This window comes from Macaca mulatta, chromosome 15 (genome assembly GCF_049350105.2).
Source record: "Macaca mulatta isolate MMU2019108-1 chromosome 15, T2T-MMU8v2.0, whole genome shotgun sequence".
NCBI lineage: Eukaryota > Metazoa > Chordata > Mammalia > Primates > Cercopithecidae > Macaca > Macaca mulatta.
In genome coordinates this window covers 107493688-107518219 of record NC_133420.1, presented here as the reverse complement: position 1 = coordinate 107518219, position 24532 = coordinate 107493688, and the positions used below count along the sequence as shown (strand labels likewise).

Sequence of the window (24532 nt, the reverse complement as noted above, 5' to 3'; positions counted from 1 at the left end):
CTGCACTCACAGCAGGCCAGGGTCTGGGGAAGAAGGTGGATGGTTAAAATGGTAAGAGATGAATGGATCAGAGAAAAACAGTTTTTCAAGCCGTTTATTATGGATTCGTGCCTTTCTTTGCTCTTTTGTAAATTGGGCCAATTTTTTGTAAGTAGTGCCCATCCCCAGGGTTGTTATGGAGTGAAAGGAAGTAATACATGCAAAGTGCTTAGAACATGCAGTAAGTAAATGCTCAACAAATGCCAGCTGTTGTCACGATGAGCTCAGTGGGCTTTGAGGAACATACTTAAAGGAGCATTCTCCTCTGAGTGAAGGGGCACGAAAAGCTGTCATGAAGAGAAAACACATCTTCTTTGCATCAAATCAAATAAGGGAATTCTAACCGGACCAGGAAGCGTTTACTAATGAGTCTAATGGCAAAGGAAGTACATTATAAATACCCAATAATGTTTAAGCCAGTGATAGTAGTATCCATGTTTTGCAGAAATTAAAACAAAACAAACAATACCGGCTTCTGTATCTTCATCTTAAAGGTCAATAAACCTTCATATGAAATGCACAAAATTTACTAGTTAAACAAGATCCTCCTCCTGCAACCCATACTGCTCATGCAAGTTACTCCCACAGTCAGATGTTCGGATGGAGGCTCCCGGAGAGTATGAATCTTCTCGAGTCCTCCTGCTGGAAGGGAACATATGTTTCCCACTGGCATGCAGCTCAAGGAACCAGGCCATTCTCACCTAACAAGTGATTAAATCAACATATATTGGGTATCAGAAAATGAAATTCCATAGATACATTCCAAGGAGCTAGAAGCAAAACTGCTGCCAATCTAACCATCCTCAGCTCTTGTAGTCAGATGGACAGTGACAGCGGCCTATAGGAGTGGTTATTCTGGCTACTGCTGCAAAAGGTTCTCTTCACTGTATACAATGGGGCTATCTTACAAGGTTAAGTAAGCAGAGTATAGGGCCTTGACATGGCTAAGCACTAACTGTGACGTCTAAAACACTCCTGTCAGTAGGTGAGTGGAGAGAAAGCATGGCTCCTTCCTCCCCTAAATAAAGGCTGGGGCTGGGGAGCATGACTCCCTAAGGCAAACCATATGTGGAAAAAGCTCCAAATACATATTTGGCAACAATTTTATGGAGTTGGAAGGAGTCATTCTCAAAATATGAAGATGTGACTTCAGGAAATTCTGAATGCTCCTTTCTGTTCAATACTTTCATAATTGAGATCACATTATATGTAGTCTTATTTCTCAATATAGTCTCTCAAGTATCAAGGATATTTTTAAAAAACCAAATACCAAAACTGCTAATTTGATACAGAAAAATTTTCTTTTAATTTGAATCATCTTTATTGAATTACAGTTTTTCATATTAGCCATTTCTATTTCTTATTGCACTTCTATGAATTGTTACATCCTTTGCTCATTTTTCTCTTGGAGTCTTCATGTTTAAAAAAATGTTAGTATGAGGTAGTGGTGGGGAGTGCCTATAAAGGGTACAGGGTTTCTTTTTGGGGTGATGAAGAGGTTCTAAAATTGATTATGGGCCAGGCATGGTGGCTTATGCTTGTAATCCCAGCACTTTGGGAGGCTGAGGTGGGAGAATCGCTTGAGCTGAGGAGTTTGAGACCAGCCTGGGCTTCATAGTGAGAACTGTCTCCATATTTAAAATAAAAATAAAATGGGTTGTGGTAATGGTTATAATAAAAACCACTCAGATATACACTTTAAATGGGTAAACTGTATAATATGTGAATTATCTCAATAAAACCGGTTTTAAATATGAGTATAAATCATTTCTATATTAAGGTATTAAGCCTCCTTCTTCCAAAGTCTATAGGTAAATGTTCTAATCTCATTTGCCTTTTACTTTCTCATATTCAGAAGATATATATTTTTAGTTAAATGTATAATCTGCTCCTTAATGAATCCTCCTATTGCCTTTATTTGGAAAATTCAGTCACATCCAAAGACAGTCACTAATACGTTCTTCTGACTTATTTTCATTTTTCACCTGGATTTTGGTGTACATTATAAAGCCATAATCTAGTATTCTCCAAAAGTTTACCTTCCTTATGTTCTTAGGATTTTTGGAATATTTTATTTATACTCACATCTATTTCGGGGCTACTACTGCATTGGTCTAAGAGGTCAAATGTAACTATTAGTACATTTTCAATATTTTTTAGCTGTGAAATATGGTTTTATATCTATTATCTCAAGACTTCATTACTTTCCTTTCAAAATATTCCTATTCTTGCACATCCTTCAGATGAAATTTAGAATACTCTCAAGCCATTGAGAACATTAATAGACTTGCATTCAATTAATTCACAAATAGAAGAAATGCTTAAAATATTTCATTTTAGGGCCGGGCATGGTGGCTCATACCTGCAATCCCAGCACTTTGGGAGGCCAAGGTGGGCAGATCACCCGAGGTCGGGAGGTTGAGACCAACCTGACCAACATGGAGAAACCCCGTTTCTACTAAAAATACAAAATTAGCCAGGCGTGGTGGCACATGTCTGTAATCCCAGCTACTCGGGAGGCTGAGGCAGGAGAATCGCTTGAACCCAGGAGGCGGAAGTTGTGGTGAGCTGAGATCGTGCCATTGCACTCCAGCCTGGGCAACAAGAGTGAAACTCCGTCTCAAAAAAAAAAAAAAAAAAAAAAAAAAAAAATCCATTCAGCTAGGAGCACTGTACTTTTCCATCTATACAGGTCTTCTGTTATCTTTGTATAGTTCCTGCACACATGCTCAGTTTGTCTATAAATGTGACAAAGCTTGTTGCCACAATGAATGGTGATATACTACAATTAAATCTTAAAGCGATCTTTGTCTATTGACTTTTGGATATCTGGAGGTTTTTGCTAATTTTATATTAATTCTAAGATGAGATTCCCAGGCTTTCTACTTGGACCATTATATCATCTGCAATAATAACACCAGTTTTTTCTTTCCCAATAGTTGTAATTCATTTCTAGTTTGGGTCTTACTGACTTAAAAAATTGTATCAATATTCTGATGACAAGCCCTGAAAACATTAAAGCACATATTAAAAACAAAATCTTTCACAAGCAGGTTTGTAAGGGATATGTAAAGCTTTCAAGCTATAGAGAAAAATCTGAAATTCATCAATGTTGCCACTTTCTAGAATCTGTCATCTAACTTAGGGCTCTTAAAGAGTACCCGAAGTGTTTAATAGATCCGGTGTGACAATATTTGGAGAAGGCACTCAATACTGGGGGCATGGGGTCCCTTTTCCCTCAGCTGTGCCCATCACATTCAAACCAACAGCAGGTGATAGCTCCTATTAATCTTTGCTACTAACTGGAAAACTGTTCTCTTTCTTCAGTAGACACAGTTGAAGTGTCTAATGTCCTAGAATGCAATACTGGCCATTCTTCTAAAGCCTCCCAGTAATCTTTTTGCATAATCTGTGTTAGTTTTTGACATACTCTCTTCCCCTCTGACATTTGTGCCTTGAGAATGAATCTTACTTTTAATCACTACTTGCACACACTCATTTGTTACAAAGTACATCAACTACCAAATTTAACATTTGAGTGCTGGTTGCTAACAGAAAAAGGAATAAAAAATTTGTGCAGACAAGGCCTTGGTTTCTGAATGGCTGATTTTAATGGTGATATGACTGATTCTAACTGCATTCCATCACGCCCACATTCAAAAGAGTAAAACTTACGGTGACCATGTTTATCATGAAATAGTATTGCATTTATTTTAAACTGATGGTACCCAACTTACTTAAAAATCCTAAGAGGCTTAACAGTTTTTCAACTTTACCACAGTGCACAAGTGATATGCATTCAGTAGAAATCATAGTTTGAGTACCTATACAATCATATTTTTTACTTTCAGGACAGTATTCAGTAAATAACATGAGCTATTCAACACTTTATTATAAAATAGGCTTTGTGTTAAATGGTTTTGCCCAACTGCAGGCTAAATATTCTGAGAACATTTAAGGTAGTCTAGGCTAAGTTATGATTTCAGGTTAGAGATATTAAATTCATTTTCAATATGATATTTTCGAATTATAACAGGTTTACCGGGACCTACCCACATTGTAAGTTGAGGAGTATCTCTATCTAATATAGTGAGAAATTATTTTTATTTTTCTGAACAACTGAAAAAGTCCAATTCAATCGACCCTACAGAGGAAATGAACTGAAACATGGCCTCTTCTTACCCAAATCACTACAAGAGAAAATCTACTTGTTATTTAAGTGAACTGTACTGAATAAATGACATAAACATATGTTTAGAAACAACAACACTGCATTTTCAAGGCTGAGTGGCTGTTTACTGAGTTCTGGGAAGAGCTTCAGTAACTGCCTGTAAAATAAAGAACAATTTTTATTAACTCTTGTCCTTAGTAAGAAAGATATAAATCTTGATGCAATACTCATTAACTAGAATCCTTCCATTACAAAATTTTTGTTCATTTATGTTTAAGGACTTTTTGTTAGTTTGTTTGTTTTGGAGATAAGAGTTTCACTGTCACCCAGGCTGGAGTGGTGGTGGGATCTCAGCTCACTGCAACCTCCACCTCCTGGGTTCAAGAGATTCTCTTGCCTCAGCCTCCCGGGATTACAGGTGCAAGCCTGGTTAACTTTTTTTTTTTTTCCCTATTTTCAGTAGAGATGGGGTTTCATCATGTTGACCAGGCTGGTCTTGAAGTCCTGAAGATTACAGGTGTGAATCACTGTGCCTGGCCATGTGGACCTTGGAGATACAGACTCTAAAATCCTACTTTTACATTTGTGATGAAGAAAAATATCCCTCAAAACCTGTCAATTTAAATATAAATCAGATGTAGTCACACATAATAAATGTGCTAAGATAAATAACTTTGCATATTTGTAATTTTCAGAAATTTTAATTTCCAATTTTGCTAAGTTCAAAAATACATACGAGATAAAGCAAACGGCACAATGTTAACACCAGGTGAGGGTTATATGGTGTTTACTACTGTTTTACTTTTGCTGTAGATTTGCAATTTTTCAAAATAAAAAATGAAAAAATGTTTATAAGATAAAGTGTATGTCACTGAGTATCACTAGTTTTAGAGTTAAAAAATGCCCTGTCTTACAGGTAAAAACTTTTCTGCTAAGAGAAGCATGGGAGAAATATTTGACATGCATTAAAGGAAAAAAGTGGTTTAGAAGCCAATAAAGAGAGAACACACTGCAGGTACCGCCCTCATCACTAGTATCTCTTGAGTTTTCAAAACATGTTCCTCTTGCTCCAACAGACTCCCATGCTAATCATGCAAAAACAAAGCAATCCACCAACTTCACGTTTACAAATGATAATAAAAGTTTAAAAACATCCCTCTCAATAAGATGAAAATGTTTTCTGACTTTCAGGAATACAACAGGTTTTCTCAGTTGAATGCCTTAAAACTAATACTCTGAATTTCTCACGTACTATTTAATTTGGCTATGTTTTAAAAATACAGCACATGATTTTAATTCTTGTTTAAAGTCTAACACTCAATGACAAAGCCTCACAGTTCCTGGTAGCTTGTTTGCTGAACAGTATCAACACGGCAAAATTATAAGAACTTCTTTTTAAGATTTGAATGTACTTTGAGATGTGAGACGGCATTACAGCAACCCCAAATTGTCTGTCTTATGGTGAAAATGGAGAGAGTAAAAATTGTATGCTGTGAATGATACCAAAAACTAAAAAAAAGTCTGTCCCAAACCTAAAGTTCCCTTCCCAGGCCTTCCAATAGGCCATGTGGAATGACCGCTCACTTCTTTCCTCCTCATGAAAGGTTGAGAAAGGAGGAAACTTACAACCCAGCGGCAGGTAATGGGAAGACCCAAGGATAGGGCCAAGTCCTTTCAAATGAAGATACAGGTGACACTGGGATAAAACAATCCTGGGAGGTTGGACACAAGTAGACTCAATGAGTGACAGCCTTAATTTTGGGGATGGTGTCAATGTTGGTTTTTACACTCATCATGGGCATCAGAAATGGTTTAAATACATTCTTTTTCTCCTCCCTCCCACTCACCAGCCCCTCAAACCTATATCATCCTTTCTGTCTTAGTTTTCTGTACTAATTACTGGCAGTCAGATTGTAGAGACAATAATTTAGGGTCCAGTGAAAGTAAATTTTTACACAGCTTGATAGCAGTCTGGGGAGACTGAGGAAAGGAAGATAGAGGCAAATCTCTAGAAAAATGGAGTGTTTCTCTTTGTAGAAGCTATAATTTTTTTTTAAAAAAAAGATGTCTTAACTTTGCTAATAACCTAAGATGATTTGTAGAAATTAACTAAAGTAGAAATTGTCATTTTTTTGTTTTTGAAAATGTATGCATTTTGCAAGCAAAAATAACACAAAAACAATGTTAAATCAAGCCCATTTTAAGCTCCCTGAGATGACATACAAACTACACAGTACAGTATTAGAGCAGAAAATAAATTATTTACAAAAATCACTTAGAGTAAAATCAAATTTCCGTTTCAACAAATATAATATCAGATTAACTGTATCCTTGATTATTTGTTGCTATAAGTTTATTCATACCAGAAAAATGGTCACATTTAAAATTCTCAAAATAGTTTTGGCACAAGTCACATCTTCTCATGTTGCTAAGTCCCTGAGCACTTTCACAGGCTGACTTATGCATCGGCCTCTTCCCCATCCACCCTGGTCCCCCCTTTCCAGAATGCCTTGCTACCTGCTCTGGCCTCAAGGCTACCTTTACCCCTCTCATCATTAACTCTAGATGAACATTTAATGTTATCACCTTTCTAGCTAATGATGCTCTGCAAAAACCATGCAGCTTCTCTGACAAGAAGATCTAGAGTCCCCGCCCCAAAGAGGAGCTCATACCATCTTCCTCATGCTCACTGACAAGGAAGGGGAAACAGATAAGGGGTACGTTTTGTGTATCCTTCTTATTATTCATAAAGTTGCCTGTAATGGTCAGTGTTTTAATGTCTCCAAAGCTTTATGCCTCAAATGCTCATCCAAACACTGGATGGCAAAGAGGTCAACATCCACGTCAAACTTATTGGCAAACAAGTGGTGTTTGCGCAGCATCCAGTTCAAGTCACCAGCTCCAAAAATGCACACCGAGCGCACGTGGACTCCATCGCAGGGAGGGTAGGGGGCACCCTTGGAAACATCACCCTCAAAGTATTGCCACTTGACAAACCTGGCAACTGCTTGCATGTCAGACAAATCGTACTTATGGCTGGCAGAAAGTGAGCCCGGGACTTCAGGAATCCTCTGGATGGTGGCCCAGAGATACTCATCAGGGCTGTATGTGTCTTGCGCCCACTCCATAAACTTCTGGATGTTTTCATTCTGTAGTACATACCCCACATACTCCCTACTGACCACAAAGTAGGCACTGCCAGAAAAAAGAGGTGTTTCGAGCGGAGGAAGCATTTTGACAGTCCCTGTGTTTGTCAGCTTTCCATTAACGACCTCATACCGCTTTTTCCACCTTTCTTCTTTATGGGATGGCATCCTCTCCGTTTCCAGGCTGTTTTCTCCCATTAACAACTTGAGCTTCCTGACAATTTCTAGGTTGGTTTTAATAGGAAAATCCATACCACAAAGATTTATCAAGTACTTCCAGTTTGCACTCATTGCATAGAGGTCCTTCATGCAGTTGAGGTCAGCCTGAACCCGACTCCATGATGCATAAACCACACTCTCCAATCGGCTGGCCACAAAGACATTACTGAAACAGGAAGCGATGCCCATCACTGCAGCTAAATAGGAATCCTCGGATTTTGTGTCCACATGAATGCAATAGAAATTCTGAGGCATATAGATGGCCCTCAGCAGCCTGTCAAGCATTTCAATCTTGTGATGAACCACTATAGAATATGCTATTGGAAACTCTGCCTCTTCTTTACTAAGGGGTTCTACAATATATTTACGTCTCTTGATGAAAGAAGTACAGTCACTGGTCATGTTTATATAGTCGTCAGGTGTCCACCGAGGGCGCTTTTTAAATTTCACTGTTAGGATCTCAAGCTTTACCTTTTGGATTTCATTTACATCACCCTGTAAAACTTTGGTGCAATTAATATCACTACTAGGATTCTCCCCAGCAAGCTCCAAGTGTCTGACACTTACAAATTCGGGCTTTTGATGAATCCTTAAAACGGAGAAGGTGATTAGGGAAAAAACAAGAACCACAAAGTAGTATTTAGTGGGATAAGAAAAAAGTCTCCTTCGCAGCAAGTTCCTCAGCATTTCAAACAATAATCAGGGATTTTCGTTGTGAAGGGCAGTCTTCTATGCTTCAAGCACCAGTGATTTTTTCCTCCGTTGTGACCTTGAAGGTTGTCAGTTTGCATTTATCAGAGCTGCAACGGCATCTTGAAATGAAGAACAGCACTGAAATAAAAGAAGCAATTATAACTCTCTCTCTATATATATATGTATGTATGTATGTAGAAAGAGAGACAGAGAGTTTCACAATAAATCTTCTCAGGCTCAAAAACTGTCCTCTTTGCTATGAGGTCAGGTTTAAAACAAAAACAAAGTGGCTGAACCAGAGGAAAAGTGGTAGTAGTACAGGAAGCTCACAGTCTCTAGTATTTATACCACAGATTGAAAAAGAAAACAAAAGAAAAACAAACTCCAAATCCCAGCACCTGGATGCACTACAATATCTAACAACAAGTATTTTACCTCTCTGGTATGTTGAGGTGCAAAACCATAGTTGGAGACCTAGGCAATAATGATTGAACAGTCTATAGTTAGTCAGTTTCTGACACTGCGCCAGAATTAGCACCCCTTGTCTTGAAATTGTTAGTAATTTAAGTTCCTCCTGACATCTTTTAATGTCCATTAGCTGGTGTCAGCAGCCCTAAAAGAGATCAGATCCATTCTGCTTTTTGTTGATTTAGGATTTGGGGCACACTTAGGAAGAAGTTTGGAAATGGTTGTGACTTTTTTTTTTTTTTTTTTTGAGACGGAGTCTTGCCCTGTTGCCCAGGCTGCAGTGCAGTGGCGATCTCGGCTCACTGCAAGCTCCGCCTCCCGGGCTTACGCCATTCTCCTGCCTCAGCCTACCGAGTAGCTGGGACTACAGGCACTCACCACAATGCCCGGCTAACTTTTTTTTTTTTTTTGTATTTTTAGTAGAGACGGGTTTTCACCGTGTTAGCCAGGATGGTCCCGATCTCCTGACCTCGTGATCCGCCCACCTTGGCCTCCCAAAGTGCTGGGATTACAGGCGTGAGCCACTGTGCCTGGCCGGAAATGGTTGTGACGTCTAAGAATCTTCGGAGGAAGGGCAAGTCAACGGAATTTTCAAACTGGATTGAAAAGGCTCAGATGAAACCAGGCCCAATTTTGGACTGTGTTGGGTTGGTCTCACAATGAGTTTAGCTCCATGCCAGACACTACAAGAACAAAATATTCATAATCCAAAAGAGAGATACAGCTTGCGTTTTCTGCAGTAGTTAAAACGGACTGTAATAACTAAGTCTTGCAGAAAACAATAGTGTATACAAATTGTAATTTATGACAGACCTTCATCTATATTCAAATTTTAGGAACACAACCCACTTTTACTATGTAAAATGCTTACAAACATTCAATAGCTTTGTTTCCAAAAATCAATTTTATAACTTGGCAACTGGTTCTACAGCTGATAAGCGCTGCTGTTCTAAAAAAAGAAAGCCAAATACTACCAATTTGACCATTATAAATCTGTTCATAACAAGATTTCTAGAGATTTGACACTAGTTTTTAACGCCAGAAACTTAACTATTTCATTAGGAAATGAGCTGTGAATAGTAATAATACAAATAAAAATGAATAAATGACCATCATTAATATAAAATAATGTTAAGAAAAGCATTTAGACTTTTTACCATTTAAAAGTAAGGACAGTCTGAATCACTTAGTGCTGATTCCAGGTGACATCCTGTCCCATTCTGAGCACTTCGCCTGCTGTCAGGTGCGTTAAGTGTCCGGGCATCCAGCAATAATGATGTGTTCCATGAGGCTTTAAAGAAATCTGTGAAATTAAAAAAAAATGTGTGAAGGGATACATATGAACATATAGTATTCACACACAGAAAATATGTTGGCGAACTAATCCTACATGTTTACTTTTTTTTCCTCAAAATTATAGGTGGTTAACTTTCCTCTTTTAAAATTTCCTTCTCTCTAGTCTTACTTATTTTTCTAATTCTATGTTTGTGGATTGCTAAAGATTTGAAAACATCCTGAAATTTAGGTTAAGTTCTTTGAAAGAAAACTCTAGCGGCATTTCCCTTAATGCATACCAAGGAACAGTTTAGTGGTGCAGTATGATTAGAAAATCCAACATATCCTTTCCCCCACTGTGAAGATTCCCAATGCTCACTGGCAAATTAATGACAATCCTGCAGCTGAATTTGTTGCTCATCTCATTTTCTGCTAACAATCTTGATCACCATCCCACTCCACACCTCTATTAGAAAGCTACCATGGGGAGCTTCTGTAACAATACATAAGAATTTCAACCACTAAAATGTCAAAACACTACACAATGTATGCCTTTAAGTAATTCCTGCCCCTTACAGGTTCAAGGCATGTAAGGAAATCTCTATGGAATCATTAGCAGACCACGAACTAACTGAGAGAGACTTGAGTGGGTCTCACATAACAAAGAATATAAACTTCAGACAACTGGTCGAGGAAAGTCACTAAACAAACAAATAACAAAAACAACAAACCCTGGTCAGGGTAGGCAGGGGTAGAGGTCTGATTTCCATGGTGGACACACTATAAATTATCCTGTTTCAACAAAAAAAAAAATTACAAGGCATGCAAAGAAACACAAAAGTCTGGTCCACTTACAGGGGGTGGAACAAACAAAGCAGTCAATAAAAATGTCCCCCAAGGAAGCCCAGGCATTGGATTTAATAAATAACTTGAAATCAGCTCTTATAAGTATGTTCATAGAACTAAATAACTGAAAGGAAGCATGAGAATGGTATCTAACCAAATGGAGAAATTCAATAGAATGTACAACACAAAGAGTGAACCCTTAATAATAATAATGTATATAACAAGTTTGGGCGGTAGAAAAATAGTTGAAAAAATAATGTATCAATAATTAATAATAATGCATAAATACTGGCTTAATTGTAAAAAATGTACCACACTAATTTAAAATATTAATAACAGAAGAAACAGTGAGGGGGCAAATGGAAACTCTCTGTACTTTCTGTGTAATTTTTCTGTAAACATAAAACTGCTCTAAAAATAGTCTATTAATATTGAAACAAAAATTAATTTGCACATCCAAGAAGTTCAATGAGCTGCTAAGAGGATAAACTCAGATACCCTCACCTAGACACTTCAAAATCAAACTGTTGAAAGGACAAAAGATTTTGAAAATGGTAAAGAAAAGTGATTATACAACAAATCCCGAAAATGATTAACAACTTCAAATAAAAAACAATGGAGACCAGACGACAGTGAGTGACATATTCAACGTGCAGAAAGAAAGACTGTTAGCTAGGTGTGGTGGCTCATGCCTGTGATCCCAACACTTTGGGAGGCTGAGGCGGGTGGATCACTTGAGGTCAGGAGTTTGAGACCAGCCTGGCCAACATGGTGAAACCCTGTCTCTTACTAAAAATTAGCCAGGCATAGTGGTGGCACGCCTGTAATCCCAGCTACTCGAGAGGCAGAGACAGGAGAATTGCTTGAACCTGGGTGGTGGAAGTTGCAGTGAGCCAGGGTCAGGCCACTGCACTTCAGCCTGGGCCACAGAGCAAAACTCCATCTCTAAAAAAAAGGACTGCTAACCAAAAATTCCATAATGAGCAAAATCATTCAAAACAATGAGAAATTAGGATACCCCCAGATAAATAAAACAAATATAATTTATCACTACCAGCCTTACCCTTCAAGAAATACTAAATGAAGATATTCAGGTAGAAATGAAAAGATTCTAGACAGCAACTCAAATCCACATGAAAAAATAGAAAGCAGTAGTAAAAGTATATATATACACACCTTTATATATATATAAAGTAAATATATATAAAGTATATAAAGTAAATATATATAAAGTATGTATTTATATATAGGCAAATTTATAGTATGAATGTAATGTTCTTCGTAATTCTCATCTGATTTACAGCTACATTAATTTATGACAAAACTGTGTTGACAGGCTTATAATGTGTACATTTTATATATATATATATATATATTTTTTTTTTTTGAGATGGATTTTGCTCTTGTTGCCCATGCTGGAGTGCAGTGGTGCAATCTTGGCTCAATGCAACCTCCAGCTCCCAGGTTCAAGCAATTCTGCTTCAGCCTCCTGAGTGGCTGAGATTTCAGGCACCTGCCATCACAGCTGGCTAATTTTTGTATTTTTAGTAGAGACGGGGTTTCATCATGTTGGCCAGGCTGGTCTGGAACTCCTGACCTCAGGTGATCTGCCTGCCTTGGCCTCCTAAAGTGCTGGGATTACAGGGGTGAGCCACTGTGCCTGGCCCTGATGTATTTTTTTATCTCACTGAATGGACAAATTGGAACCATCATAAATTGCTGGTAGAAATGTAAATGCTTGGTGAAGCTGCTTTAGAATGTTTGGTCGATCCACAGAAAATTAAAACTAGAGTTACCATATGACCTAGCTGTTCCACTATTAGGTATATACCCAAGAGAAATGAAAACATATTTTCATGCAAAAACTTGTATACAAATGTTCATAATGGCATTATTACTAACTAAAATAGTGGAAGCAAGCCAAATGACCGTGAACTGAAGAACTGATAAACAAAATGTGGCATATCCATAAAATGGGATATTATATGGGTATAATAAGAAATGAAGGTCTCACACATGTTCCATACAATGTAGATGAAGAACCTAGAAAACATTAGGCTAAGTAACACTCATTTACTATATAATTCTGTTTATATTAAGTGTCCAGAAAAAGCAAATCCATATAGACAGAAAGTAGATGAGTGTCTGCCAGGGGCTGGGGACATGGGGGGATGGCAATGACTGCTGGTAGGTACAAAGGTTTCCTTTGAAAGTTCTCTAAGTAGATAGTGGATATTGATGTAGAACTTTGTGAACATACTGCATACTTTAAAAGGGTAAACATTATGGTATGTGACTATCTCAATAAAGCTATTATTAGAATAATAACAATAAAGTTCCCCATAGTAAACACATTTTAAGTTACAAATTGTGACACCACTGAGTTTCAGGTTTTTTTTTTTAAACAGGAGAACTAGAATCATCTTAAACAGGATTTTACAGAATGTGGGCACATGAAAGGGTCACCCCAAAATCCATATGGAAAATACAAAGTTCAGAACCAAACACTTGGATCTCACCTCAGAAATGCATAGGTCTTTACCACTGTCGTCTACATCCTAAACAGCCAACATGCTTTGAAAAATACTTTTTACAACATAAAATCACTAGTTTTGGGTTTTAATAAGATGGATAAGTGTCTATAAAGGAGGTAAATATGTGAGAAAACAGTGTCTATAAAGAAGGTAAATATGTGAGAAAGCATTATTTTATTAATAATGCTTTTGATTTTGTCTATTTATCATCAGGGTGAACAGAAAAGTCAAATCATTAAGAGGAATTGTAATTAACCAACCTAAGTTCAAGACATAGAACGTTTTCTTAAGTAAAACTCGGTTAAGAATCAGAAGGGTGAAAGGAAAATGAGATTTCATAGCCAAAGAGATTTCCAAGAAGAAGAGAAGTTTAAAGGGAAGTAAAAATATGCACATGCTATACTATTTTAATGCAATTTTAATCACCAAAAATTACTTAGTTTAAGCACACCCACACAAGGAATGAATAACAAAATAATTAAATAACAAAAATGTGGCCATGGGTAGTTAATACTGCTCAGCCCAATGTTCCTTCACCTTTATATTTCACTCAGGAAGTATACTCACTGAAGAATATCTGGTGGGATATGCCAGTGAGGGCAACTACAGTAGAGTAAGAAACATTCTAAATGACAAAAGCTCACAAATTCTGGGAAAGTACGAAAAACGCAAGTCCCAAACCACACTAAGCCTCACTTGCTCAAGGCCTACACAACCCAACAACTATCCTGGGGCATGTCCTGAAGAAGGTCCCTCATTGCACACTGGTCCTTTCCTGGAAGAGGAGATTTCCTTATGGACACCACCCTATATAATTTTAAGTGGAACACATAACCTAAGAAGAAATGCAAAATGAAATAATTCCACTGTGAGTAGGAACAGAGGAAAGCCAGTACCTGAAAGCAATGGTTCTTGGTATGTGACTTTTAAGACCAAGAAGCACAAGAATACTAAATTCTAAGAATATTGAAAATAAATACTGACCTGTTATACAGTCAATAAGAAGAAAAGCTAGTCAAGGAAGCGAACAAGAAGATAGGCATTGTGTGCCCCTAAGGTGATGATATGGTCACCAGAAGTGTTCCAACACAGAGTAAGCACCGCCATATAGAAAGGGTGCCACTGAGTGCTTAATGGAGTGGGAAGACAGACAAAATGACCTCAGGGAGAGGGAGACAGGAGGCAGGAATCAAACTGGAAAAGCAGATGGATGAGAGGAAACTGAAAAAGCAGATGCACAAATCCCAGGCTGACAGGTGGGAAAGAACAGACCAGCTCTATTTACACTGCAGGATCTTCAAAGGGTGCAGGAACTGGTGCTGATTGCACAGATCCCTCTGAAGCGGAGCTGCGGAGAGTGATGGAGGAGTAGTGTTGCTTTGTTTTTTGTTTTTTTGTTTTGTTTAAAGTATCCACTAGTAGCTGTTTACAAAGCAGCTGGGTTTCTACCTCAAACTTGGCAAAGACCCACCCAAGATGTAGTCTCTGCAGAGGCTCTCCCTTCCAGGGCACACCAGGCCTAATGGAAAGCAGTTCCCATCCAGAAAACAGTGGGACCCAGGCACAGTGAATATCCTTCTCCATTTCCAGCTTGCTTATCCCTAGTAGTTCCCAGAACTTTGATTGTCAGCCCAGGGCAAGATTTTTTTTTTTTTTTTTTTTTTTTTTTTACTGGGGACTCCAACCATGCCAAGAGAAAGAAGGCTTAAATATCTTGCTTAAATTGGGAGTTCCCCAAATGGTCAAAGCAAACATACTGTTCAGAGAGAAGAAAACGACCACTAACATCCTCAGGATATAGAAAACTACCACTAACATCCTCAGGGTATAAAGTTAAAAATATGTTAAAAAAAATTAACGAGGTACAACATATTTTCTGAAGACAGCCAGGCCAACATTTTCACCCAGCATTTTCTTCTGCTATATGACCTTGCCACTCCCCAACCAAGAAGTAGTCAAATTCCCTCCCTCTTGAATTTAAGAGGCCTTATTGAGAGGTGAAGTCAGCGGGACTTCCTGGGTCGAGGATTATAAACGCACCAATCAGTGCTCTGTGTCTAGCTAGAAGATTGTAAATGCACCAATCAGCCGTCTGTAAAAATGGACCAATCAGCACTGTGTAAAATGGACCAATCAGCATTCTGTAAAATGGACCAATCAGCAGGACATAGGCGGGGCCAAATAAGGGAATAAAAGCTGGCCACCCAAGCCAGCAGCCGCAACCCGTTCTGGTCCCCTTCCACGTTGTGGAAGCTTTGTTCTTTCACTCTTCACAATAAATACTGTTGTTGCTCACTCTGGGGCCGCACCACCTTTAAGAGCTGTAACACTCACCGCAAAGGTCCACAGCTTCAGTTATGAAGTCAGTGAGACCATGAACCCACTGGAAAGAAGAAACTCTGGACACAGCTGAAGGAACAAACTCCGGACACACCATCTTTAAGAGCTGTAACACTCACCAGGAAGGTCCATGGCTTTATTCTTGAAGTCAGCAAGACTAAGAACCCACCAGAAGGAACCAACCCTGGACACATCTTGGTGACCACGAAGGGACCGTCACCAAGTGGTGAATACCATTGGACCCCTTTCGCTTGCTATTCTGTCCTATTTTTCCTTAGAATTCGGGGGCTAAATACCAGGCACCTATTGGCCAGTTGAAAGTGACTAGCGCGGCCGCCAGACTAAAGATACGGGTGTCAGGTTTTCTGGGAAAGGGCTCTCTAACAACCTTCGACTCTTCAGAGTTGGGAGCATTGGTTTGCCTGGAACCAGCTTCCACTTTTCCTATACTTCCAGGTGGAGCCAAGGGTCGACAGAGAGGAAAGCCATACAGCTGCGGGGTCCTGACAGAAAGTTGGTTGACCCTGCAGCCATGAGCGGAACTGTCCAAGTCACGTTACCCAAGTAAGACTCGCCCATCTATCCTATCTCTCCTGACCCTTGCCTCCTAAGTCCTAACGCCTGTCAGACAAACTTCTTCTCACCTCTCTTCTCCGAGACTAGTCCCTCTTCTAAAAACCATTCCCTGTCTCTGGTGCTTTTCTAGTTTCTCCTATAAGAATGGAGCTGGGCGACATGACTTCTCCCCTTTCTAGGTCCCATGACAGCCATCTTGCTATTACTCACCTTCGGGCCCTGTATTTTTAACCTCCTTGTCAAATTTGTTTCCTCTAGGATTGAGGCCATCAAGTTACAGATGGTCTTACAAAAGGAACCCCAAATGAGCTCAACTAACAACTTCTACCGAGGACCCCTGGACCAAGCTGCTGGCCCTTCAACTGGCCTAAAGAGCTCCCCTCTGGAGGACACTACAACTGCAGGGCCCCTTCTTCACCCCTATCCAGCAGGGAGTAGATAGAGTGATCATCACCCAATTCCCAACAGCAGTTAGGGTGTCCTGTTTCGAGGGGGAATTGAGAGGTGAAGCCAGCTAGACTTCCTACATCAAGTGGGCAGTTGGAGAACTTTTCTGTCTAGCTAGAGGATTGTAAACACACTAATCAGTGCTATGTGTCTAGCTAGAGGATTGTAAATGCACCAATCAGCATTCTGTAAAAATGGACCAATCAGCACTGTGTAAAATGTACCAATCAGCACTCTGTTAAATGGACCAATCAGCAGGACATGGGCAGAGCCCAATAAGGGAATAAAAGCTGGACACCTGAGCCAGCAGCGGCAACCCGCTCGGGTCCCCTTCCATGCTGTGGAAGCTTTGTTCTTTCCCTCTTCACAATAAATCTTGCTGCTGCTCACTCTTTGGGTCTGCACTACCTTTAAGAGCTGTAACACTCATTGTGAAGGTCTGCGGCTTCATTCTTGAAGTTATAGCGAGACCAAGAACCCACCAGAAGGAACCAACTCCGGACACATTATGATTATGCTTTGACCAATAGAGTTTGGCAGAAGAAATGCTATGTGACCATCAAGGTAAGGTCATGTAAAACCATGCAGTTTCCACCCAGTTGTCTTGAAAAATGTGCTCGCTAGACAGAAGCTCCCTTTTAGAACCAGCTTCCATGCTGTAAGAAGCCACATGGAGAGACTAGATATAGGCACCAAAGTCAACTGTTCCAGCTAAGCCCTGTCTTCAAGTCATCCCAGCCCAGATGTCAGACATGTGAGTGAAGAAGCCATCAGATGACTACAGCCCCTAGTCACTCCAGTCTTCACTGAATTCTTGACCAACAGAATGTGTGAGCAAAAAAATAAAATTATATTGTTGTATCTTACTACATTTGAAGTGGTTTGCCTCACAGCAATAGATGACTAGAACAAACAGGAAACCACATAAATAGAACAAATAGCAAATAAAAAGAGCCCTTGAAAATTATTAACATGATAGCAAACATGAAAAACTTGGCCAGGTGTGGTGGCTTGGGCTGGGCACAGTGGCTCACACCTGTAATCCCAGCACTTTGGGAGGACAAGGTCGACAGATCACCCAAAGTCAGGAGTTTGGGACCTGCCTGGCCAACATGATGAAACCCTGTTTCTACTAACAAAATTAGCTGGGCGTGATGGTGTGTGCCTGTAATCCCAGCTACTTGGGAGGCTGAGACAGTACAATCTCTTGAACCCAGGAGGAGGAGGTTGTAGTGAGCCAAGAGTGTGCCATTGCACTCCCGCCTGAGCAACAGAGCAAGACTCCGGCTAAAAAGAAAAAGAGAAACTAAACAGAAGGGTTGGAAGATAAAGTGAGAAACACTCTCAGGGAGTAGAGCAAATAGACAAACTGAGGGATGAGAAAATAAGAGAAAACATACAGTCATTTAGAGAACCAGATCGGAGACCTACCATATGAATAAGAGCTCCAGAAAAAGAAAACAGAAGAAAAAGAAAAATGGAAGGAAGTCGTCAACTAAATAGACTATTTCCCAAAATGAAAGAATGGTTTCTAGATTGGAAAATCTCCTAGGGTATCAGCACAGTGGATGACAAGAGACCCACACCAAGATGTATTCATTAATCATGAAATATCAGGACAATGGGAGGAAGAATACTGCATATACTTTCAGGGGAGGAGGGAAACTAACCCGCATAAAATGGATTCAGAAGCAGAACAAAAACCAGCCACAGAAACCAGGAGACAATGGAGTAATGCCTTAAAAGTGCTAAAGAAAACAATCCCAGCTAAGAACTCTTATAATCAGATGAACTAATGAAAATAAGGGTAAAGCTGGATGTGGTGGCTAATGCCTGTAATCCCAGCATTTTGGGAGGCAGACGCAGGTGGATTACTTGAGGTGAGGAGTTCGAGACCAGCCTAGCCAAGATGGTGAAACCCCATTTCTACTAAAAATACAAAAAGAATTAGCCAGGCATGGTGGCACACACTTGTAATCCCAGATACTTTGGAAGCTGAGGCAGGAGAATCACTTGAACCTGGGAGGCAGAGGTTTGCAGTGAGGCAAGATTGTGCCACTGCACTCCAGCCTAAGGGACACAGTGAGACTCCATCTCAAAAAAAAAAAAAAAAAAAAGTAAGGGTAAATAAACACGTATTAAGACAGGCAAGGTATCAAAATATATACTTTTAAGTACCTTTCCTCAGAAAGCTACTGGAGAATGAGTTATATTCAATAATTATTAGCCAGGTGCCATGGCTCATGCCTCTGATCCTAGCACTTTGGGAGGTGGAGGCGGGTGGATCGCCTGAGCCCAGGAGTTCCAGACCAGCCTGGGGAACATGGAGAGACCCTGTCTCTACAAAAAATATGAAATTATCTGCATGTGGTGGTGTGCACCTGTGGTCCCAGCTACTCAGGGGGCTGAGGTGGCCTCCCACCCAGGAGATCAAGGCTGCAGTAAGCCATGATCGTGCCACTGCACTCCAACCTGGGCAACAGGAGTGAGACCCTGTCTCAAATATATATATGTATTATTAACCAAGAAAGGAGAGGACATTAGTAAGAATCAGAAAGGAGATCTAACCGAAGAAGAAAGAAAAGGGAATCCCCAGGTCAAGGAACATCTTGGCCATATAATAAGCCAACAGACAACCACAGCAGACTGGAACCAGTCAGAAGGCCCTGGCGGAGACATCTTCAAGAGGACAAAACTGGCCGGGCGTGGTGGCTCCTGCCTACATACGCACGTAAGCATATGCACACATCTGTGCATAAGCAGACCACTGATGGATAAACCTGGGTCACCAACTTACTGCCCTTCAGCAGCAGGAAGCATGGTCTAAGTTCATTTGGCTTCTAGTCCCAGTGAATACTTTTCAATTTCACTGACTCCCCAAGGACTATTGTTCTGTGTCCCAGAGGCTGCTGTGACTGGAGCAAAATACCAACTACTGTGTTTGATGTCAAAGCCATGCCAGTTATCTTGAAGGACGGTGACCCAAGTGAGGGAGCCCAAATGCCACCCAAGGCAGGTCAAGGGAAGGAGCAGGAAGCAGATAAGATTACAAGGCAAAGGCCTTGCCATTCAGGGTGGAGTTCTTTCCGGCCAATTGCACTTTTATAGCCTCATCTCATCTCAGGGCATTTGGTCTCTGTCCCCACCACACTCTTGCCCTGCTTGGAGGGTAGTCACTGACACCTGACTGCTGTCTGTGACTCCCTGCAGTGAGCTGCTTAGTTCCTCTGTGGTCTCACACTGAACAAACAGCTGAGACCCTAACTGTGGCTGGCCATGAGGAACCAGCCAAGTTCTTCTGCTAAAAATTTAGATCTACTGTCTTTTTTTTTTTTTTTTAGTTTTTGTTTTTAGTAGAGATGAGGGTCTCACCATTGTGGCCAGGCTGGTCTCGAACCCCTGACCTCAAGTGATCCACCCACCTCTGCCTTCCAAAGCACTGGGATTATAGGCATGAGCCACCACACCCAGCCCTATTCTTTCTTCTGACTGCCAGAGAAGAGTTCTGTTTCTATTTCCCCACACTTGCAGGGACTGAAGATATCTAAAAGCATACTCTGTTTAAGATAAAATGATAATAAGTAATTTTTCAAAAAAGCCTAAGTCCCTCAAACACAAAGAATACAACTGAAGTAGCAGCATCAAAAATGTGAAAGTTAGAGGTAGTGAATGATAACTGCCCACTGCACTCCAGCCTGGGCAACGGAGTGAGATCTCAGAAAGCTGAATCCTAAAGCAGACTATGGGGAAAGCTGACACCGTGCAATTTACAGCCCACCTTCTGCTGAAGGGTAGACTAAAATAGAGCAATGCTTTCCAAATTCTGAAAGAAAACTATTTTCAATTTGGAATTCTAAGTAACCAGCCAAGCTATTGGTAGAATGTGGTGTAACAGAAAGGCATTTTTATACCAGCAAAGTCACATGCACCTTTCTCAGCAGGTTACTATGAGAAGCATGCCACTAAAAGATGAAATTCACCAGCAACTTTAAGAGCATTAACATCACTAACCTGGAGTGCTTAATACGCTCTGGAACTCTTCTAAATGACTTACCTGTATTAACACATAGAATCTTCAGGAGAATGCTACATAGAAAGTATTATTTTCCAGATGAGGAAACTGAGGCACAAAGAGGTTAAATAGCTCTTCCAGCATCACATGGCTAGTAAGCAGAAGAGCTAGGCTTCAAATCCACATAATCTGGCCCCCAAGTTTGTGCTCTACTGTTCATGAAGAAAAAGACACGATCCAGCCAGGCACAGGGGCTCACGCCTATAATCCCAGCACTTTGGGAGGTTGAGGCAGGCAGATCATTTGAGGTCTGGAGTTCGAGGCTAGCCTGGCCAACATGGCGAAACCTCATCTCTACTGAAAATACAAATATTACCCAGATGCGGCGCGCGTCTGTAATCCCAGCTACTTGGGAGGCTGAGGCAGGAGAATCGCTTGAACCTGGGAGGCGGAGGTTGCAGTGAGCGAGATTGAGCCGCTGCACTTCAGCCTGGGTGACAGCAGAGTGAGACTTTGTCTCAAACAAAAAAACAAAAAAAAAAAAAAGGAAGAGACAGGATCCAGTAATCAAGGGACCCAATATAAATGAGGCAACAGAAATCCTAAGATTACAAAGGGAAAGCCCAAGATGACGGTTGCGTGGGAGTACTAGGAAGAAACCAGTCCTTAATTAAAGCAAGTGAACAGCTCCAGAAAATATCTGAGATGAAACAGAGAACCCCTGCTGTAAATTAATGGATTTAGAGGAGACTTGTTAACTAAGGTAGAGTTCAGAATTAAATAAGTAAAATGCAGGCCAGGTGCGGTAGCTCACACCTGTAATCCCAGCACTTTGGGAGGCCGAGGCGAGCTGATCACTTGAGGTCAGGAGTTCAAGGCCAGGCTGGCCAACACGGCAAAACCCTGTCTCTACTAAAAACACAAAAACTTAGCTGAGTGTGGTGGCATGCACCTATAATCCCAGGTGCTTGGGAGGCTGACACAGGACAATCGCTTGAACCTGGGAGGTGGAGGTTGCAGTTAGCTGAGATAGCACCACTGCACTCCAGCCTGGGTGACGGAGTGAGACTCCATCTCCAAAAAACGTAGAAGTGCATATAATAAACAAACAATATGAAAAAATGCCATTGAGTACAAGTGAGTAAAATATGCCAACAAGTACGTACAATAAAAGAAATCATGGTCGGGCGTGGTGGCTCATGCCAGTAATCCCAGCACTTTGGGAGACTGAGTTGGGCGGATCATGAGGTCAGGAGTTCGAGACCAGCCTGGCCAACACGGTGAAACCCCATCTTTACTAAAAACACAAAAATTAGCCAGGTGTAGTGGCGCGCGTCTGTAGTCCCAGCTACTCGGGAGGCTGAGGCAGGAGAATCTCTTGAATCTGGGAGGCAGAGGTTGCAGTGAGCCAAAATGGTGCCACCGCACTCCAGCCTGGGCAGCAGAGAGAGACTCTTATCTCAAAAAAAAAAAAAAAAAGCAATCATGGTATGCTAGGCTCAGTTTATACATGGTTATAATAATACAAACATTGAGTTGTGGTCAAACAAAAAGCATGACAATATACAGAGCGTCTCAAAACTATTTTCATAATAATACTAGGCCATTCTGCACCCTTTTCACTCCCTCTGTTATATACAGTGCAGTTTTCCAGGGGCTACATGATGTGTTTGTTCTCAACAGAGTAAGTGCAGAAGTATCATAATTCAGGTATTTTCTATTAAGCCAAACAGTAAAAGAGATTTGCAAAACTACAAAAACACTGTTATTCTTCTAACTTTTCTAAAAAGATTTTCACAAGAAATTACTTATGTTAAAATAAAGGGCTTATTGTTATTTTCACAGAAGTAATACTTAAGATTTTTGTTTCTTCTTTTTTTTTTAAGACAGGGTCTCACTCTGTCACCCAGTCTGTAGTACAATGTCATGATCTTGGCTCACTGCAGCCTCACACTCCTGGGTTCAGGTGATCCTTCCACCTTAGCCTCTCAAGTAGTTGCAACCACAAGTGCACCCGACCGGTGTCTCTTTTTTTTTTTTTTTTTTTTGTAGAGATAGGGTCTCACTATGATGCCCAAGCTGGTCTCAAACTTGGTCTTGAATTCCTGGCCTCAAGCAATCCTCCTGGGTTGGCCTCCCAAAGTGCTAGGATTACAGGAATGAGCCACTATGTCCGGCCTCAGTTTTACTTTCTAATAGAATACATACCAATAGATATAACCCACATAAACAAAAGCTCTTTGTGATCCTCAGTGATTTTTTAGAGTATAAACAGTGCTGAAATAAAAAAGTTTTCAGGCCAGGCATGGTGGCACACACTTACGATCCCAGCTACTTACAAGGTTAAGGTGGGAAGATCACTTCAGCCCAGGAGTTCCAGATCAGCCTGAACAACCTGAATCAACATAGCAAGACCCCATGTCATATTTCAAAATACATACACACGACAAAAAGTTTTTCAGAATCGTTGACTTTGGGGATGACAGACAGCCAGGAAATGAATCCAAGTGTGGTGGAGGGTTTTGGTTGAAAGAGGATTAAACCCTCCTTAATGGTCAGGTGGGGTGGCTCGTGTCTGTTATCCCAGCACTTTGGAAGACTGAGGTTGGAGGATCATTTGAGCCCAAGAGTTTGAGACTAGCCTAAGCAAAATGGTGAGATACCATCTCTACAAAAACAAGAAAAATTCAAAAATTAGCTGGGTGTGGTGGTGCATGCCTGTAGACCCAGCTACTCAGAAGGCTGAGATGGGAGGATCACATGAGCACAGGAGTTCGAGGCTACGGTGAGCTACAATTGCACCACTGCACTCTAGACTGGGTGACAGAGAAAGACCCTGTCTCTATTAAAACAAACAACAACAACAACAACAAAACCTCTTTAATAGTAGAAAGAACTTAAAGCTGAATAATTTAGAAACCGTATAAGCATTATTATTTAGAGATATGAAAATACCCAACTAAAGAAATCTGTAAAAAGTTGAAAATGGTTATCTTCAGGGCTATGCAGCAGAGAATGTTAGCCAGTAGTCACATGCAACTATTGAGCACTTGAAATGAGGCTAGTCTCAACAAATAATTTTCATTTTAATTAATTACATTTTAAAACTTGAAGCAGTATAAAATCTTTCCCTTAAACACATTACTGTTTTGGTAGGACTATATTTCACTTTAACCACCACATCATGTAAGATACTATTATTACATCGTAATGGAAATATTAGACACATGTATCATTTCAATATTTCACTAATAATTTTATATTGTTTACATATTAACATTATAAAATTCTGTTATACCAAAGATAATATACTGTTAATTTGGCCAGGTGCAATGGCTCACACCTGTAATCCCAGCACCTTGGGAAGCTGAGGCAGGAGGACCACTTGAGTCCAGGAGTTCGAGACCAGCCTGGTCAACACAGTGAGGCCCCCATCTCTACAAAAAAAAAAAAAAAAAAATTAGCCCAGTGTGGTGGCACACGCCTATAGTCTCAGCTACCCCGGAGGCTGAGGTGGGAGGATCATCTGAACCCAGGAAATCGAGGCTGCAATGAGCCAAGATCATACCACTGCACTCCAGCCTGGGTAAAAGAGCAAGACCCTGTTTCAAAAGGAAAAAAAAAAAAATTTTGTACCTGTTTTTTTTTTTTTTTTTTTTTTGAGACAAAGTCTCACTCTGTTGCCCCAGGCTGGAATGCACTGTCCTCAGCGCACTGCAAGCTCCACCTCCCAGGTTCACGCCATTCTCCTGCCTCAGCCTCCTGA

At 40.4% G+C, this 24532-nt stretch overlaps 1 protein-coding gene across 11 annotated transcripts in view; it reads right to left on the bottom strand.

The window, feature by feature from the left end:
* Positions 1 to 4891: 4891 nt before the first annotated feature.
* The window catches only part of GCNT1 (glucosaminyl (N-acetyl) transferase 1), a 59957-nt gene continuing 40316 nt past the window's right edge, over positions 4892 to 24532 (bottom strand). For 5 of the 11 annotated variants that reach the window (XM_077966271.1, XM_015117922.3, XM_015117920.3 and 2 more), the window contains 2 exons: positions 9894 to 10039; positions 4892 to 8406 (listed from right to left, as the gene is read on the bottom strand). In XM_077966271.1, coding sequence (XP_077822397.1) covers positions 6976 to 8262 — 1287 coding nt within the window. In that variant the 5' untranslated portion in view covers positions 8263 to 8406; positions 9894 to 10039 and the 3' untranslated portion in view covers positions 4892 to 6975. Of the gene's footprint in view, positions 8407 to 9893; positions 10040 to 10742; positions 10804 to 23105; positions 23162 to 24109; positions 24204 to 24532 lie in introns of all 11 variants that reach the window. The other 6 variants (XM_077966274.1, XM_077966270.1, XM_077966269.1 and 3 more) reach the window with 3 other exon arrangements.